Here is a 20,189-nt window from a genome sequence, read left to right on the forward strand (position 1 = left end):
TACTATTTTGACATGTATATTTTCTATATGATTATTTTAAATATTTTAGTTGATTAATGTATAGATGTAAAATGTTACATGCCTGGAAAGTACAAAATTTTTAATATCAGTTAATAATAATATTATTTCATAATAGTTAGGGAATTTGAAAATTGGTTATAAAGTCCAATTGACGTAGAAAGTGTTTATATATATATATATATATATATATATATATATATATATATATATATATATATATATATATATATATATATATATATATATATATATATATATCATGGATTCTAAGTTTTAAGGTTATGGGTATTTTAATAATTTTCATTCTCAAAACTAAAAAAGAAAAAACCCCTAAATCCTTACTCACCTCTCTCGTTTCTCTCAACTCTTTCTCTTTCATCTCTCCCTCCAACTTTTGCTTTGTCATCCCTGTAGTCCCAATTGAAAAAATCAGAAACACTTGCCGTTAAACAATTTGCCTTTGTAAAGAGTTGAGTCATGGACCTATTCACCTTCAGGCAAAGGTTCATTCAAGATCTCTTCAATTTCACCATCTTCACTAACCTCTCTAATTTCATCATCTACATATGTTGAATCATCATTTCTAAAAAAAACCCTCTAGGCCAATTACCCATTCCTTCGGATGTCATTATGCTTGTGAAAATTAGATAAAATTATATACGACAAAAATTATAAAATGAAAATTCATTATAAAATCATTTTTTGTAAGAAATTGTTTAACAACGAGTGTTTCTGATTTTTTCTAGGCCAATTACCAATTTTATGTCATTATGCTTGTGAAAATTAGATAAAATTAGATAAGACAAAAATTATAAAATGAAAACTCATTATAAAATCATTTTTTTTGTAAGAAATTGTTTAACAGCGAGTATTTCTGATTTTTTCCAGGTCAATTACCAATTCTTTATGCTTGTAAAAATTGAATAAAATTAGATAAGACAAATATTATAAAATGAAAACTCATTATAAAATCATTTTTTGTAAGATTGTTTAACGGCAAGTGTTTCTGATTTTTTCAATTGGGACTACAGTATGGATGACGGAAAAAAGGTTGGGGTGAGAGATGAAAGAGAAAGGGTTGAGAGGAATGAGAGAGGTGAGTAAGGGTTTAGGGGTTTCTTTTTTTTTAGTTTTGAGAATGAAAATTATTAAAATACCCTTAACGTTAAAACTTAGAATCCATGATATATAAGGATATTTTTATCTACTAAAACTCGGTACACATTGCTAAAATGTACCAACTAAAAAACAAACGTATGCGAGTTAGCAAACCAACTGAAAAATAAACGTATAAGGATATTTTTGTCACTCTAATTTTTCGTATTTCAAAACCAACGTTGCTAAAATGAGTATGATCTGGCATGTTTCATAGCTAACGTTTTGACCACGTATCATGCCACCATGTTGGAAATTGAAAATATGAAATTCGTGTAAAAATGTTTTGATCATCCTCGTTCTCTCCGTCTACAACTGTTTCATGCCTCCGCCTCCACCCCCGACACCACCACCTCTGCCCCGACTTTCGACTGTGAGAAATGAAGTCCCACATTGGTAGGAACTTGTAAAGGGGCATGGCTTGATGGTTATAAAAGAAACCCCTTGCCCCCTTTGTTATACATCTCATTCTCTCCTTTGTTCTCTCCTTTCTTGTATTCTCATAATTTTGAGAAGTTCTTTAGAGAAAGAGAGAGGTGCTATAAATTTCTTCCATTAGTATAAAATTTCCTTTTTTTTTGCCTATTATCAGTCTTTTCTCTTCTCTATTTAAGTTGTGTGTGCTTGTGCTGTATGACTGATACCCAGTAGTGGTATTAGAGTTATTGGTTCGTATTCCGCTGCTATTGTCATTAGAATAGTGTTGGTAAAATTCTGAGTATGCTCTGTGGTTGCGGTTTAATCCGATCTTCCGCATCAGAAAAGAGTTATTACTGGAAACGTTTGGTAGTGTGAAAGTGTTGTCTGAGAAAGTTCTGGCTAGGAAAGACTTGGTACTTAAGAGTGTCCGTTTGTGACCCACCTCTCTTTCTTGGGAACTTCTTGGTGCTTTACTTCACGGTCTACCAGTGTTGTTCCAGTAGACAATAATATTCATAGTGAGAAGTGCATAAGCCGGTTCTTAAAAACCATGACAACAAAATACGATATAGAGAGGTTCAACGGCAACAATTTTGCGTTGTGGAAATTGAAGATGAAGGCAATTTTGAGAAAGGACAATTGCATAGCTGCAATTGAAGGAAAACCCGCAGAAATGACGGAGCAAAAGTGGAAAGAAATTGACAACAATGCCATCGCGAATTTGCACCTATCAATGGCAAATTCAGTGTTATCCAGTGTGACGGAAAAAGAAACAGCAAGGGAGATTTGGGATGCCCTCATAAAATTATATGAGGTGAAGTCTCTCCACACAAGAATATTCTTGAAGTCGAAACTCTACACTCTCCGGATGAGTGAGTCCACAACGGTGACGGACCACATCAACCATCTGAACACTTTGTTTGCCCAACTATCAGCGGCTGATTTCAACATAGTTGAAAATGAACGCGCGGAGCTTCTACTGCAGAGTTTACCCGACTCGTATGATCAACTCATCATGAATATTACGAATAATAATATTGAAGGTTGTTTACACTTTGAGGATGTTGCCGGAGCAATTCTTGAAGAAGAATCCAGGCGAAGGAACAAAGAAGACATGCTGGAAAGTTCAAAGCAAACACAAGCTTTGGTGATGATGAGAGAAAAATCAACGAAATATGGGTCTAGTGGGAGTCAGTCCCATGATATATCTCAAAGTAAGAAGCATCTCAAATGCTACAATTGTGGTAAGAGGGGGCATGTCATGAAAGAATGTTGGCACGAGAAGAGTGGAAGAAAGAACTCTGAGGCATCAACCTCACAAGGTTGTATGGCAAATACCTCAGAGGATGAAGATATTATGTGAGAAAGAAGGGAGATCTGGTAAGTCATAAAAGCTTAGAAGATCATGGCATATGCTTATGGGAGATACGTTGCAAAAGGCTAATGCAATGGTTACATCGACAAGTCAAGAAGAAGCTGTGTTGACGTGACATCGTACTTGGACAAATGTCAAAGTGAAGTTTGCAAGGCAGAACGTAATCTGTACCCGGGCTTAAACATAGATCAGGGTTTTCTAGTTTGACTACCAGAAAAGAAAACACAAGAAGACTTGGTTCATTCTGATGTAAGGGAATCACCGGAGTTATTCCTAGGAGAAGCAAAGTTTATTCCAGGAGTTTGAGTGTATTACATCAAGAGGAAGTCAAATGTGTTGTTACCAGTTCAAGAAAACCAAAGCACGAGCTTGAAACTGGGAAAGAATTAAGTGCTTGGGCTATGCTAACAATGTGAAGGGGTATTGCCTGTGAGTTCCACCACTCACAAGGTTATTGTTAAGCAGGAATGAAATGATGCTCCAACCAGAAGGCTTTGAAGAACAAGAAAACTTGGTTTGCAGGTTGAACAAATCTCTATACGGTCTAAAGCAGGCGCCAAGGTGTTAGTATAAGAGATTTGATTCCTTTATCATTAGCCTCGGATACAAGTGAAGGCACAATTGGCTAGGGAATTTGATATTAAAGGACTTGGAACCGGTAAACAAGATTTTAGGGATGCAAATTCACCGAGACAGAAAAAGATAGGAAGATTTGGCTTTCTTAGAAGTAAAACTTACTGAAAGTCTTGCGGCGCTTCAACATGCAAGAGTGGAAGCCAGTTTTACCCCATCTCCTATCAATTATCCTCAAGTATGAGTCCTAGTAGTAAAGCGGAGAGGATGGAGAAGTCTCGAGTACCGTATGCATCGGTGGTGGACAACCTTATAATTGCTATGAAGCGTACAAGACCAAACATTGCACAAGCAGTGGGAGTGGTTAGTAGGTTCGTGGCAGGTTTAGGTGGAGAGCAGTGAAATATTGATCAGGTGTTGCATTGCGTTTCGGAGAATCAGAATTAGGTGTCAAAGGTTATGGGCATATTTACGTTAATTCGATTCTACTGAAGTTTATCAGGAGAACAAGCAACACGAAGGCAAAGATGGTGTGAAGATTTGATTAGTTTCATCAAAATCTTCAAGTGGGAGATTGTGAGAAATGAAGTCCCACATTGGTGGGAACTTGTAAAGGGGCATGGCTTGATGGTTATAAAAGAAACCCCTTGCCCCCTTTGTTATACATCCCATTCTCTCCTTTGTTCTCTCCTTTCTTGTATTCTCATAATTTTGAGAAGTTCTTTAGAGAAAGAGAGATGTTGCATTAGTATAAAATTTCCTTTTTTTTGCCTATTATCAGTCTTTTCTCTTCTCTATTTAAGTTGTGTGTGCTTGTGCTGTATGATTGATACCCAACATCGACTTCGACCCCGCCGCCTTCCGCCGCCTCTTCGGAAGCCTCTCATCGTCCTCTTCATCTATGCATAACAGCTCATATTTACTCATGGCAAGAGATGAAGAGATATATACCCAGTTTTCTGATCTAGGATTGCCGGAAACTACATCTTGAAATAAGTGCAGGCACATATCCCAGAAGTATCACAGCTAGAAACGAATGGAAATTGCTGACTGAAAAGGTGAAATTTGAATGAAAATGAGAAGGGAATCATTATTGGGTATGCTTAAACAGTGATAAGAAGGGGAAAACAAGTAATAGTAGTGATGTGTTACTTCCGTTGCTTGGTCAATAATCGCGATTTCGCGTAACAGTAGATATGCATTATGAAATGTTGTTTTCATGGTTTCTTTATAAATATTTTTTTAAAACAGGAAGTAAAATGAAAGCAATAAAATTTATGTAGTTATTTGTTAAATCGTAAAGAGAAAAATAGAGAATATTTTCACGAACCAAACAAGCTGTTACCTTTTCTTTGCTTTTTTTTCTATTCTTTCTCCTCTCTGCATGATGAGTCTGGATCAATTTAAATAATATTTTTCTTAATTTATAAACAGGGGTTTCATCAAAGCTGAAGGTAGGCATTATGATATCTTTGGTTTCTCACCATGCATTCGTTTCTCATAATTTTTCCACTTTTGGATATAAATTATGTTTGAGCCCTTTATATTGAAATTCAAGAGTGAGTTGCAGTATTCTATTACTCATAAATAGACAGATTAAACAACACAGTAAAAAATTCTCACAAACATCATGTTTAATTTCAAGTTAAAAATAATATAATGTTTTCTTATCTTTTGACTCAGATTCACTGGTTAAGATTTTCCACTATTTTTTTTTCTCTGGGATTGTCAAGCCATCAGGGAGCTTCATTTACCTATTAATGATGCCTGCTTTGTGCTCTCAATGGATAACGGGGTCAAAGTACAGAACAAAGTTGAGAAAGAGGTATAATTTGGTGGAAGCACCATACACGGACATAGTCTCTCACATCTTTTGTCCATGTTGTTCCCTTTGTCAAGAGTTTAGAGAGCTAAAAATCAGAGGACTTGACCCTGGTCTTGGTAACTCATCTCCTTCCTTATGTTCTTCCTTATTCAACTTTACGTTCTTAATTATTATCTGACATAACTTATTGCAATTTTAATGCAGGATGGAATGGAATTCTTGCACAAAAGCATGCAAAACAGCAAAGTGATCAAACACTGAACAATCCTCCTTCAAACCAATTCATGTCCAAGTGAACACATTCATGGCGGAGCTGTTAAAATTAAACTGAGTTGTTTTTCTTTTGATTCGTTCTGTGCTTGTTTACTTTTTCATGTCTGATGCTTATGTCTGAATTATAAGAAAGATAATAAAGCCGAAAGGTGGCAAGTTTGGTATGATAAGTATATCACTGTATAAATTGTAGCATCCATTCTTACATGGAGGAGAGTCTTACTGTATAAAATCTTTGGAAGAATATAAAGTAATATAAGATTTGTCCCTTTTACTAATATTCAAGACGCAATTGCCAAATATCTTATTCATGAATGCAACTTGTACAAAACATGGTTTTTTCTATATAGTACTACAGCACACAAAAGTTTATCATTAAAAAAATGGTTAGAATATCCAAATTATGTATGTGTCTCTCATAAGCCTAATTGCAAACCAAATAGTAAAGAATATTAACAGCACTCAGTATGGAAAGAAGTCAATAATACTTGTCATAGTGACCCTTGTTAATGTTATCTGAAACCCAACTCTGTTTTCCACCTTTGGAAGTAATGTCATCCACAATGCTGAGTATAAGAGAAGCCACCAAGTTTCCCACAACAGATCCTAGGCTGAATAGAGATGCAGCAATGCTTGACATCCCCTCTCGTATTGCTTTCCTCCTCCTTATACTCTCAACAAAGAAATTGTCATCTCTAGTAATGCCAATCACAATGAAACCATTGATAGGAATTGACTTCTTCAAGCGGTGGTCAAGATCAACATCCAAAACCCAAAAAGAGACCAAGTTCATTGAAGCACGATCTTCAGACAAGGTTCCAGGAGATTTGCTTGCATCAAATGGCATTATGGGAAACTTAGTCCCCATCCTGCCTCCAATCCCCATTCACAAAAGAAAACTCTCCTTTCATACCAGTAACACTATATTCATATCTCAATTCATATGAAGCAGACAACACATATGCATATTGTTTCTGAACTTCACCCATGTGATCATACTTATAGGTCACCTGGGGGTTCCTATCAAAACTATAAAAACTATACATTTACTCAGTGAAACGTGAATTTGCGAGAACATGGACCACCAACAGATCACGAATACCCCAAAGGATAACAATGACTGAAAATAGAAACTTCATGATTCCTGGTGATGAAAGTTTATCACTTTTCCTGACAAATCTCGAAAACTAAATGACCCAAATGGTTTTTTTGCCAAGATTGAAGCGCGGAAAGCGATATTCGACGGGGAAGATGGCGGCTGGGGACGAGGACAGAGGTTTGTGGTGGTTCTGGTCGACGAGGTTGCGGCGGTCGTCCTCCTCGTCGGAGGAGTCCATGTGCATTAGTATGTTGTTGGCCACGACGGCTATTGAGTTGGGGATGAGTGAACGAAGTGAGTCGAGAGGGGTGTGTCGGTTGTGCGTGGAAGGAGACGGAGTGAAAGATGCAGGGAAGGGAAACTTAGTGTCAGAAAATGAAAAAATGACGTTAATATCCGTTGAAAATTTATATCTTTAAGGAGAAGGAGAATGATGAGAGTCTATCATAATTTGAAAGAGAGACAAAAATAAAAAATAAAAACGTTTCGTAGAGGAACAAAAATATATTTAACCAAAGAAGAAGAAGTTTGCTTATTTATTTATGTCAAAATTGAAATTTAAATATCATTCAAAAGAGATTAAATATTTTGTTTGAGGATGAAAAAATTATTAAAGAATATCTTGGTTTGAAGCTAAGATGAATAACGAAATGTATTGACTTTAAATTCATGTTTATATTCCAAAAATTACTAAAAAAACACTATTTACTAAAGCGTTTATATTAATATTAAGATTAGGTAGGCCCTCCACTCTTTATAATCTCATAGATAATATTTTTCTTAATAATTTATTATTATCTTTATTATATTATCTCATCGTTACATTATTATAACACATGTTCTATTATGTAACTTTATAACACATTTATTTCAACAAATTGTTATTATATTATTATTATTTTTAATTGTTACGGGAATAAAGTAACCAACTCCTTTTATCATAAGATTTTATGCATTGGTTTTACCCAACTTTTTAATCAACAATTTAAATTATTATTAAAAAAACACTTTCGGTATTTATATTTATATATTTATATTTATATATATATAAATAAAATGTTCTACTCTTTCATTTCTATCTAACGTGGGACTTAGACTCACATTTGAATTTCCAACAATCTTTCCCTCAAGGGTGAGTCCCTTCCACATTTGTAAACTCTCCCTCCAGCGGAAGCACTCCTAACCACGAGTGAGGAGGTTCATCGGGAAACACAATATCAATGAGATATGAGTCCAACTATATAAGGAATTGACACTACTCTCTACCAAAAACCTTAAGACAATGAGTTAATGAGTCTTTCGCCTTTATATAATGTTCTCATCTCTCATTTTTATCCAATATGGGACTTAGATTCACACTTGAATTTCCAACAATAATCACATCATTAAGTAGATTAGTTGACAAGCAAGAATATAAGATTAATTTACACTCATATAATATAACTATAAAAAAAACTTTATATACAAAGCATTAAGCTCAAAACTAGGCATAATAAAATCATCTAGTACATCTAAAATAAAGGCCTATAAGGACTACATTATCTATACGTCACTGCCCTCTTCAACGACATATCATTGCTCTCTGCTCACACTCGCCAAATGATCATCATCAAAGCAAACAAATACACAAGAACACTCAATCACAAAAACAAACAAATAGAGTAAGCTGGTGATACAAAACTAATCATATAATATCAAGACTTCATACATATATCATGTTTCACACAAAAATAATTCAAACATCCTAATCATGTCTTTTACCTAGGTGAACCCATCCAGATAAATGTATTGATGTAAGACTAAGACATTTTTGCACTTGTAGTGGTGAAATAACTAACCCCCTTCAAGCTACCACACATGGTTAATCCGTCTACCACATATGGACCAAAAAAACATCAGACCATAGACTATGATCTCCTGTTACTCTGCATCACATAATTGCCTTCTCTATATGAGATGACACGATTATTGAAGCGGCATGATAACTTCCATGACTGAGTCTCTACATCAATACATCACTTACTTGAAACCATCACTAAGAATTTCACCTTAGAAATTCTTTCCAAACCATTCCTGAATTCAATAACAATTTCCATACCACCATTCATTCAAAATCACATCACCAAGCATTAAATATAACATTTCACTATTTAAATTCAAGCATAAAAGAGGAAAATAAAACAAATCAACCTAAACAACTAGAACCCACTCGCCCAACGAGAACCCAAACAAAGAGCTTCTCAAGCCTAGTGAGAGAGCTCACCCAGTCCTTGAAACTCACTGCCCAAGACCTCTAAAACTCACCCATCGAGCTTAACCATTCTCTCAACGAGATCATAAACAACAAGCTCCATAAACCTGCTGACTCGCCTAACCACTGGAACTCACTGCTAGAACTCCCATAAACTCGTCCAACGAAACCCCTTTGCTTGCCTAACCACTCTGCATATTCTACAACACTTAAACTGCAAAAGTTGCACCCCTAAACCCCCATGACCTATCCTAAACACTTTTACCAACTTCCAAAACTCCTAGATTGAATTCTAAATTGAAATTGGCCTAACCAAATGTATATAAACCAACCTAAACTCATTTTGAATTGTTTTACCACAAGATTCCAATCCAAAAATAACTAAAACCTCACTTTAAAAACCAAAATTAAACTCCACAAGTTCTAGCTCATATTTAAGCAACTTGGGGGTCTAAACAAGTCACAAATGGCTCAAAAATAGACCCCAACCACTCCAAATTGCCTCAGGACATTCAAATCAAAATTTCACTACTCAAGACACCAAAATTTACACTTAAAACCATCTAAAACACCACCAATGGACCATTACCTATCTCTATATCATATTTCAACTAGTTCACAACTAAAACAAGTCTCAAATCACATCCAAAAAACTCTAAAACTTAATTTCCTCACTTTAACCCTTAACTCGAAAACTTACATACCAAAATCTCCTATTTTTGACCAAAAGCACTTACAACTCAACCTGGTTCAACTCTCCTCCACATTTAACCAAATTCAATACCACCATACATCTCAACAACACCATTCATCATACAATTTGAGTTTAGCACCGAATGATTCAAAGTCAACCATCATTATGTGATCAAACACACTTACACAACAACAATTCACATTAACTAACATTTCAAGCGTAAACATTCAATATCTATAAACTACACACCCTAAGTATTATCAATTCATACTTTATAATTCAACATAAAACAAGAACTAGTTTCCCTTACCCCAAAGAGAATTACCACAGATTAACACAACTCACCAAACCTTGCTTATTACTCAAGGAATCCTAAGAACACCTACAGAACACATAAACATGATCAAAAAGAGTCTTTAGAACCTCTGATAAAAAAGGAACTAGGAAAAGAGACCATAAGACACATGTGACAAAGAATCATCATGCACGATCTCAACTTAAGAACGAAAGAAAAATGAGCCAAAACTTACTTGCTCTAAACTATAAATTGATCGGACGATAATGAGATTGCACTGCCGTGATCTCCTAGACATTTTCTGATCGCAAACAGATGATTAAAGAGTTAGAAATTTAAAAAAAAAAGAGAAGTCAAAAAAAGTTTTAAAGAACTAATTAATATTTTAGATAATAAAATGAGTTTATGAAATTCTATTTATATTATTTATTTTAAAATTAAAGTATTTGATCTCATTATTTTAAAATACTTATAAACTTTAATACTTTATTTATAGGTTCTCACCAAAGTTCATATTTATTTTATAATTTTATCTTTTAAATAAAAATGTTTTAACTTAAAATAATTATTTTATTATATAAATGTTCGTTTGTTTAAATTTTAATTATTTTTATTTTATTTTATTGTCTTTGTAAATCTAATAATAATTATATATTTTTTAATTTGTTCCTGTTTTAAATTAAAATAATTATTTTATCAATTTTATTATTTATATGTCCGTTTTTTAAATTTTAACTGTCTTTTTTATTTGATGGTTCTTTTAAACTTAATTTTTTAATTAAAAAATTACTTACAAAATAAATATAACAAAATTATAAAAATTATTTATATTTAATTTTACAATTATAATAATTTTATTATTTGTTATTATCATAAAAAAATGTAATACAGATATATGTGTTTTCAGCTGTTATTATAACCGTACTTCTCATACAAATGGTTAAAGAAAACAAGAATAATACAGATGATAATGATTCATTTTCTTTCTTTTTTTAATTTTTATATATTTTAAACATTTTGTAATATATATATATATATATATATATATATATATATATATATAATACAATATTTGTGTATACATAAAACTTTTAATTAAAGTTACACCGTGAAAATTAAAAATAAAAAAAATTCGATTCACAGAATTGATTTTGACATAGTCATACTGTTGATTATAAATCTGGATTTTATTTATTTATTAATTTTACAACAATTTCATAATAGAGACGAGAACCTAATGAATATATCCAATGTTTTTATCAATAAAACATATACAATAAAGAAAACTGTAATCTTAAAACATAAATAGCCTCTATTTCAAGTTTCATTTCGTTGATTTCGAATTCACTTTGGTTAAATTGTAAAATTACTGTTTCAACGTACTGCAAACACTCGTTCATAAAATTTAAAATTATTAAACGAATCCTTGAAATTAAAGTTATTTTTATTTTTTTAAATATTAATTTAGCATTATTATTAAATTAAAATTTTTATAACATATTATACAGTCTCCTGTGAAATTACTAACATATATAAATTATTAAATATAATAATAATAATAATAATAATATTTAGGGTACGTAGTGATGTAAGAATTAAAATTTGTTTATTAATTTTGGCGCATGCAGTTCCCTCCACATCTATCCGAAACCAAATTCCCTCCTTCCCTCGTTTTCTGCTCTCGCCTCCTCTACGCTCCTAACTCCCTCTTTTCCTTCCAAACCCTTTTCCCCACTCTTTCTCTCTCTAAACCTCACTTTCTCTCTCTAAAACCCTACTTTCCGCCCATCCTCCCCCTTTTCCCTCTAAATTCCCCCCAATTTCGCTCCGCCCCTCGCCCCATGTCCACCGCCGCCGGACCTCCCGACCGCCGTGCCTCGCCGCCGCGGGGGACTGCCGGCACCACTATCCGCCCCGCCCTCAAGCGCCACCTCGCTTTCGTCACTAAACCGCCCTTTGCTCCCCCGGACGACTACCACAGCTTCTCCTCCATCGACTCCCGCCGCCTTGCCGATGAAGCCGTTGTCGTTAGATCTCCAGTGAGTACATCGGTTTCCTCTGCCCGGTCTCAAATTCACCTCCGCGGCTCTCGAATCTGGAATGTCCTCTTCTGCGTTGAATGCGATGTTAAATTCACTAACTGCGATGTTAAATTTACTTGACGGAGATCTCCTTCGTGTTTTAACGGTTGTGTTGTGTGTTGTTATTCTTTTCTCTGGATCTTTTCCCTTTCCTTAGTGAATGAACGAGTTGATGATTATTCGAGGGTGCGATGGTGTTTCTGTTGTTTTTTTGGGTTAATTTTCTAGTTTTTGGGGGAAAGTGAAGTCAGTCTCTCAGTCTCAATCTGTCTCTGATGATTATTTGAGAGTTCGATGCTGTTTCTGTTATTTTTTTGGATTAATTTTCTAGCTTCTGGGGAAGAAGTGAAGTCAGTCTCTCAGTCGCAAAGTGGTTAATCAGGGTAGGTTGGGGCATGGTCAGGTAGTTATGTGCGATAATCAAGTGGGAAGGGGGTTTAGTGGAGGTTAATTGAGCGGGAATTTAATGGGTCACTTTTGATGTGGTCAGATTTTGATACGTGGTCTTTGCTTGTGGTTAAGGAGACCATGCTATAGTTGTCCAAGAGTTAGGTTTTGGTCATACAAAGTTATTGGGATGGGAGAACTTATTTTCTTTTTAAATAGTTAGGCGATTTGTATGACTGAATCTAAATCAATTCTTGAAGTTGAGTGATTATGAGTTAAGATCAAGCTCTTTATGGAAACTAAAATAAATAAGAGAAACAAGAAAGTGAGAGAAAGAATTTGGTCAACCTCAACTTCTGTAGCACTCGTACGAAGCTGGAGGATGTATGTCATAAAGTCATACAGTTGATCCTTCGAACATTTGTGTTCTTTACATGCTATCAATGAGCTAATTCTTATCTGTGTCCCTAACTCTCATTTGCAGTCCTGCATATTGATTTGTAATTGTTTACATACATGCTATGCATAGTTAATCTAGTTTTAGTGGATAGGTAATGCTGGGTCGTGAGCTTTTTCATCTGTGACTCAATGTGATAAGATTGAATTTCTTTTGTACGTGTGTTTATCCCCTTCTTTCGTTGATATTATATTTAGCATTGTTGTAATCGATTGTAAATATGGAAGGATGAATTAATACCTTTGCTTTATTGGTTGCATGCATCTTCTCCATCTCAACCAAATGTTTATGTTTGTGTCTGTATGTTTGATCATCTTATTTCTGTGCTACCTTATAATTTGTTGAAACTGATGTTGGTTGCAGTACATGAAGCGAAAGGGTGGAATGAATGATAGTGAAGGAGAGTCTCACACACAGAAGTGGAGTAACAGTCCTGGATACACTAATGTTAGTAACATAACGAATAGTCCCTTTAAAACTCCAGTGTCTGCAAAAGGAGGAAGGACACAGAAGGCAAAGGCTTCCAAAGAAGGCAGATCATGTCCTCCCACACCCATCTCAAATGCTGGTCAGAACATTTCCTTTTATCTTTATTGTTCAACAACATTCAGTATTCTGTTTGAGAAGATTTAGTGCTTGGAAACATTTTGTGTACAAAATATGAATTCTGATTTACATTTTCCTTGATGTGCTTCATCCATAATCAGACAGTTTTTCTGATTCAGGTTCCCCGTCTCCTCTTACTCCTGCCAGCAGCTGCCGTTATGACAGTTCCTTAGGTAATTTTAGTGGCATTCTTAATCGATAAGCTCTTTTCAGTTCAGTCTCCCGTTATAGTTGATCAATGGAGTTATTTCAATGACAAAAGAATGACAACATCACAACATCACAGGTCTCTTAACCAAAAAGTTCATCAATTTGGTCAAGCATGCAGAGGATGGTATTCTTGATCTAAATAAAGCAGCCGAGACTTTGGAGGTCCCTCTTTTTTCTGCAAAAAATGTTAAAACCAAAATATCTTATATTTATTCTTCCTCTATCATGTATGAATTTACTTCTTTTTTTTTCCTTTTCCACAGGTGCAAAAGAGGAGGATTTATGACATAACGAATGTTTTAGAAGGCATTGGTCTCATTGAAAAGAAACTCAAAAATAGAATACATTGGAAGTACTGTGAATGTGACACATTTTAATTTTTTCTTTAATGTATGTTCCTTGGAATTTTGACATATATGTAGTATTAGAACAAAGTTCTTACATCAAACCTTGTGGATCCTAGGGGAATTGAATCTTCCACGTCTGGTGAGGTGGATGGTGATATATCTGTGCTTAAGGTAAGTAATGCAGGTGTTGTATATTTTCGAATGACCTATTGACACCCAAGTAGCTAACTGTTATTGAATTGACAGTGTCACAAACATTTCTCATGTACCTTTGTTTGTGTGGCAAGCAAAATTTATTGGATCCAGAACTTATATTTTTCCCGATTCACCATATGAAGATATTTAAAAGGATTGAATTACTAAGTAGTTGTCCTTGTGGCTATGTCTTGCAGGAAGAAGTTGAGAAACTTTCTTTGGAGGAGCAGGGATTAGATGATCAAATAAGGTTATATGCTTGCTTTTTGAAAAAGAGCACAAATTTGCTATTTCAAAACTGTTGGCCAATGCTTATTTTTCTAAATTTTTTGCAGGGAAATGCAAGAAAGATTGAGAAAGCTGAGTGAAAATGAAAATAACCGGAAGTAATCTACTCTCCATAATCATTCGTTTCTCAGATTTGTTTTCCCTTTGCCCTCCTTTTCATAAGAAATAACAAAATGTTAATCGCTGTATTATAAATTTATACCGATTTCATATCTTTTTAGGTGCCTTTTCGTGACCGAGGATGATATTAAGAGCCTACCTTGCTTCCAGGTCATTTTTTCTTACGTAGCACTCCCAGCTTATACACATTGCTTTAGCTGTCTTCTCATGTAAATTCTGATTATTGTTAAGGTTTTCCTTTTATTAATACTGGCGTATTCCTGTAAGCAGAATGAAACTTTAATAGCAATTAAAGCTCCGCATGGAACTACCCTGGAAGTCCCTGATCCTGAGGAAGTAAGTTTAGTGCATAAATTGATGAAAGGTTCATGCACTTTATAAAACAGATGTTCTAATGCATGATGGAGAATTATTGCTTCTATATGAATCAGGCTGTAGACTATCCTCAGAGGAGATATAGAATCATTCTTAGAAGCACAATGGGTCCCATTGATGTCTACCTCATCAGGTACTTTTCTTGGCTAGTTTTATTTACTGAACATTTTTGTTTTTTTGTTCTTATGCTGTGCATCCAGAAATCACATTAGTCCGTATTTCCTATCCAATGTTCAATTCATCTTTGGTGTTGACAAGATATTCCCACAACATTTTTTTAAGACTAACCCTCATGCTGGGGATGGTTTAGTAATCGCTTGCCGCGGTAGTCATTGCAGTAACTTCTCTCCTTTTCTAGTTAATCTATCTAATCTATGCATTGTTTGTTTATTTCTTGGAACTTCTGAACTCTTTTCAGTCAATTTGAAGAGAAATTTGAAGAGATTAACGGTGCTGAGCTCCCTATGATCCCACTTGCTTCCAGTTCTGAGTCCAACGAACAAGTAATGACAGAAATGGTTCCTGCCGAATGCAGCGGAAAAGAATTTGAACCTCAAACTCAGCTGTCTTCTCATGTATACTCCGATATAAATGCTTCACAAGAGTTTGCTGGTGGCATGATGAAGATTGTCCCTTCAGATGTTGATGTAAGTATATCATAATCAAGATGAGTTTCCCCCCCTCCCCCCCCCCCTTCAAAATGGATGGTTGGTGATTAAGTTCTTCTGATGGTATTATTTTAAACTCAGCATTTAATGATTGGATAAGAGCGTTCACGGTGGAATGCATTGACACTGTTTGCTGATATTCTTTGTAATTTTCTGTAGAATGACGCTGATTATTGGCTTCTATCAGATGCTGACGTTAGTATAACAGATATGTGGAGAACAGACTGTATCCTTTTTTCAAATACTTTTATGCATTCTGTCCTCTGTCTCTCATGTTTTATTTATTGTAGTATACTTTATTCCTCAACTCCCACTAAAACAGCTACTGTTGATTGGAATGGGGTGGACATGCTTAATCCTGATTTTGGAATCATTTCGAGACCTCAAACTCCATCATCAGGGTTTGTGGAAGTGCCAACACCAGGAGCAAATTCGAATCATAAGTGATTTCGATTTGCCAAATAGTGCAGTCAGAAGGTATGGATGACCTTCATCCTTTGCACAGAGGGAAACTTCTTATAGAGTGATTGCTAGCCTTGAGGATGTCAGTAGTTGTTGCATGTCAAGCTGCGAGTGATTGCTTTACTTATGTTAAATCATTAACTCGGACAAATAAAGTTAGTTACAGTAGACATACTATGCTCGTAGTGGATTTAGCTTGGAAGGTAGAGCAGTTGTCACAAATTTTATTGCAGAAAATGTTGCTACTGTATGAAATGTAAGCTAGACAGTCTCATAATCAGTATATATTGTGATATAATTAGTCCTATCTGAAGTCTGGAATCGTGGTTCCAGTTTTTTTTTGAAGATGGGAGTTACAACATATGCTGACTGCAAACCATCCAAAAGGGTGTACTGGATAATGATAGGACAGGACCACCTCGTTATTGAATCACCATTCATGTTGCTTGTAAACAATTTCATAATCATTCATCAGTCTAGTGATAAAATTGTCAATGATTTTCCTACATTTCTCCTTTATGTTTTTTATTTTCTATTTACAATGGATTATGACATCTGAATTGATTATTTGAATGAATGCTGAGTATGAGTGAAAGGAAGAGAGGAAATGTGTATATTTATTGATAAGAATGAATGGGGAATGGATTTGTGTATTAAAATAAATAAACAGCACAATTTTAGCTTATAATTAAAAAGAATGTTGAAATTCTTGTGAAATTGATCTCAAACAGTGAAAAGTAATTCATAAATCCATTGTTTGAAGGGTAGAGACCTTTAACGTAACTAATGAGTAATGGAATCACATGATGGAAATAAATGTCCATTAAGAAATTGTGTGGCTCTTTCTGACTGACAAGTCATTGTAATTGAACTGTACTCGTCAGGGCATCATTATAATATCCCAATGCCTTTCACGTTTTCGTTTGCATTCTATGTGGTTGGTTGAAGAAGCTCCAAGCTTCTCTTCTTCCAACGTTTCTACTCTACCATCCTAGGATCCTAGGATTACCTAACCTTCATTCACTTTCTAAATAACACTGTCACAATGTAATTGTTTCTTTTTATCCACCAAAACTCACTGTTAATTCATTACCTATATATATAACAAATTCAACATTTATGAGATACCTTACGTGTGTGTGTGTATATATATATATATATATATCCACATTTATAAGATACTTAAAATTTACTTAAATCTAAATTTATGTTAAAAATATAGTAAAAGTATTCTTTATGGATTGAGAGAATAAAACATTGACTATTTATAGATACCCATTAAACTTAGTTAAATAATGCCTTACCTAAAACTCAATTTTCAAACCATTGATTAAATTTTAACAACTTTGTTACCGTTTAGCAATGCAGTTGACTTTAAACTTTGTTTGGTTTCTTTTTCCATATATGTGAAACTTTCGTCGCTTAATCTTATTCAATGCAATAATTAACTTCGTCGAATAAAAAAAAGTGCTTGCTCATATTCATATTTATATTTTATTCTTTGTCCATATTTTTTCACCTTTTATTTTCTTTTGGTGTTTTTATAATAAAAAATTGAAAAGTTAAAGCATTTACTTTGTCCACATAAAATGTAAAGATTTTATACTTAAATGATGCCTCCCTTGAGATGTGAAAGCTCCACTTTATCACTTTAGATTTGGAGTGTAAAGAAAATGATTCTTATTCCTATAGTATAAGAAGATAAATAAACTTGTAAAAGAAATTATGAATTTGAACCATCTTTATTATCACATATTTATTCTACAGAGTTATTAAAATATGCTTAGTATATTTTACTAACATAGAGTTTATTTTTCATAGCATAATGTTTTCTATTAAAATATTAAATACAGAATTTACTATTCACCACCGTATTAATTTTATGTTAATACCGATGTTATGGTTATAAGTTAATTTTTGTTTAGAAAAGTTGTTTTACTTTTGTATATAAGTTTCTAAACAGTAATACTGAATGAAATGCTAAATTTCTTTTTATAAGATTCTTATATTGATCATTTTCAACGCTTTATTTTATATGCAAATAATAAATGAGAAAATATAGAGACACGTAATATCTTAAAATATAAAAAATTATATTTTTTCTTAATTTGTATGACAAATCAACAATCCAGCTTATGATCTTCCAACGTGGTGTCAACTTTCCTCTCCTTTTCTTTATTAAATAAAGTTAGCAGTAAAAGTGAACAAGTTGAAAAAAAGTTGACCTCTCCATTTTCTTATTGTTTTCACATAGCAAGTACTCTGTTTAATGTCCATTTCTTATTTCGTTTTTATTATAATTGTAGTTTTAATATTAAAATGCCTCGATCGTGTTCTTATGTCACCACTGAAAAGATGATGTGATGTTATAAGATGGAATATAATTTTGATAAAAAATAAGTTTGGATTCAATTCTTGTTATCGAACCTCTTTTGATAAATTATGTGTATTTTTTTTTTAAGATGTTCTTTTGGTATATTATCTGTAACTATTATTATCGATTTTTTTTAATCAAATCACTTTTAAAATATATCATATCTATACCATTTTCAGAATTTGTATTATTTTCCTTTTCCTCTCATTTTGCCTCTAATTCTCTTTTATCATGATATCATAGTGTAACATCTTCCCTGATCGATTTAGTTGATTTAATATCCCATGAAATAAAAATTACTTTTTAACTTCCATTTTAAAGCTCTTTTTGCAAGTTAGTTGGACTTTTTTTATGGACATTTGATATATTTTTGAAAAGAACTTTTGAAATATGTTTGGTATTACACACACACACACACACACACATATATATATATATATATATATATATATATATATATATATATATATATATATCAAAACAAAAAATTAAAAGTGAAACTAGATTTAGTAATAATAATAATAATATAATTTATGTGGTGTATTTATAGTAATATTTTAATACTAATGTTTATAGATTCATGTTAAGAGTAAAAGAAATAAATACAACAAAACAATATTGAATTGTACGTTTATACAATTTACAAAATTTAAAAAATATTTTAAGATTAAGATGTTAGAATCAAATGTAAGTTTTTTATGTAGATCATTTATTTAATTTTGAAATTTATTAGGCTAATCATTAAAAATAAGGTTAAATATGTTTTTTGTCGCTCTTCTAATTTTAGTTTTCATTCTTATTTAAAATGTTTATTTATTTTCATCCTTTCCTTCTAAAATTCTCAGTAGTAGTCCTCTATGATTAATGGGGTTAGGTTTTTCTGACGTGGTTAATGGTTTGTCACAGAACCTACTGTATATAATAACACGTGGCAGCTAAGTCATAACTTTTCTCACCAGAAACTCTCATACCATGAACCACCATTAGCCACCACCCATTAACGTGAGTGACTACTTCGCGAACCATCGCGAATCCTACCCAGGACGAATCATGGCCATAATCCACTAAGGTCGGCGATACACTAGATCTTCACACAAACCTCGCCTCCTCTATTGTTCAACAATCTCCACCGCGAGCAACCAGAACACGAACCACCACCATATCCATCAACCCTATGTCATTCACAACGTCCGCCATAGAATCACACCATTGTTCACCCACCTACATAAACTCAAGCAGAATCCAGACCTGGTTGTTCACTATAGTGTCATCTTCAACATCGCACTAATTGTAAACCAAATCACATCACCTAAATTGCAAATCGAAGAATTAGAGCGAACTTGCAAATCAAATTAGAACCCACACAAAGATGAAAACCCTAAATCGCATCTCCTTAGATCTAAAACAAAATCACAAAACGCTACTAATCACCATCGCAAACATTGAACCACCCCTAACCACTTTCCTCTCCAAGCCCTAATCCAGGATGAATGAGAGAAATTGCAATGTGGTAGTCGTTGGTTGGGCAATTCTCACTTCATCAAAAGTTAATTTAAATTCAAAAATTAAAATTAAACATGTAACAATCACGTGTTATTATATGCAACAAGTTATGTGATACATCGTTAGTTACGTTAG

The 20,189-nt window shown here is 33.6% G+C and overlaps 1 protein-coding gene across 1 annotated transcript; it reads left to right on the forward strand.

Annotated features, from left to right (window-relative positions):
* The first annotated feature begins 11,603 nt into the window (after nt 1–11,603).
* On the forward strand, nt 11,604–16,685 carry LOC108320190 (transcription factor E2FA). The gene is made up of 14 exons (XM_017551542.2): nt 11,604–12,020; nt 13,270–13,474; nt 13,632–13,685; nt 13,799–13,884; nt 13,986–14,074; nt 14,186–14,240; nt 14,462–14,514; nt 14,600–14,650; nt 14,774–14,822; nt 14,943–15,008; nt 15,104–15,180; nt 15,466–15,694; nt 15,875–15,941; nt 16,038–16,685. The coding sequence occupies exons 1-14, from the start codon at nt 11,604–11,606 to the stop codon at nt 16,160–16,162; spliced, it is 1,623 nt and encodes a 540-aa protein (XP_017407031.2). The 3' UTR covers nt 16,163–16,685.
* Nucleotides 16,686–20,189: the final 3,504 nt, after the last annotated feature.

This window comes from Vigna angularis, chromosome 3 (genome assembly GCF_016808095.1).
Source record: "Vigna angularis cultivar LongXiaoDou No.4 chromosome 3, ASM1680809v1, whole genome shotgun sequence".
NCBI lineage: Eukaryota > Viridiplantae > Streptophyta > Magnoliopsida > Fabales > Fabaceae > Vigna > Vigna angularis.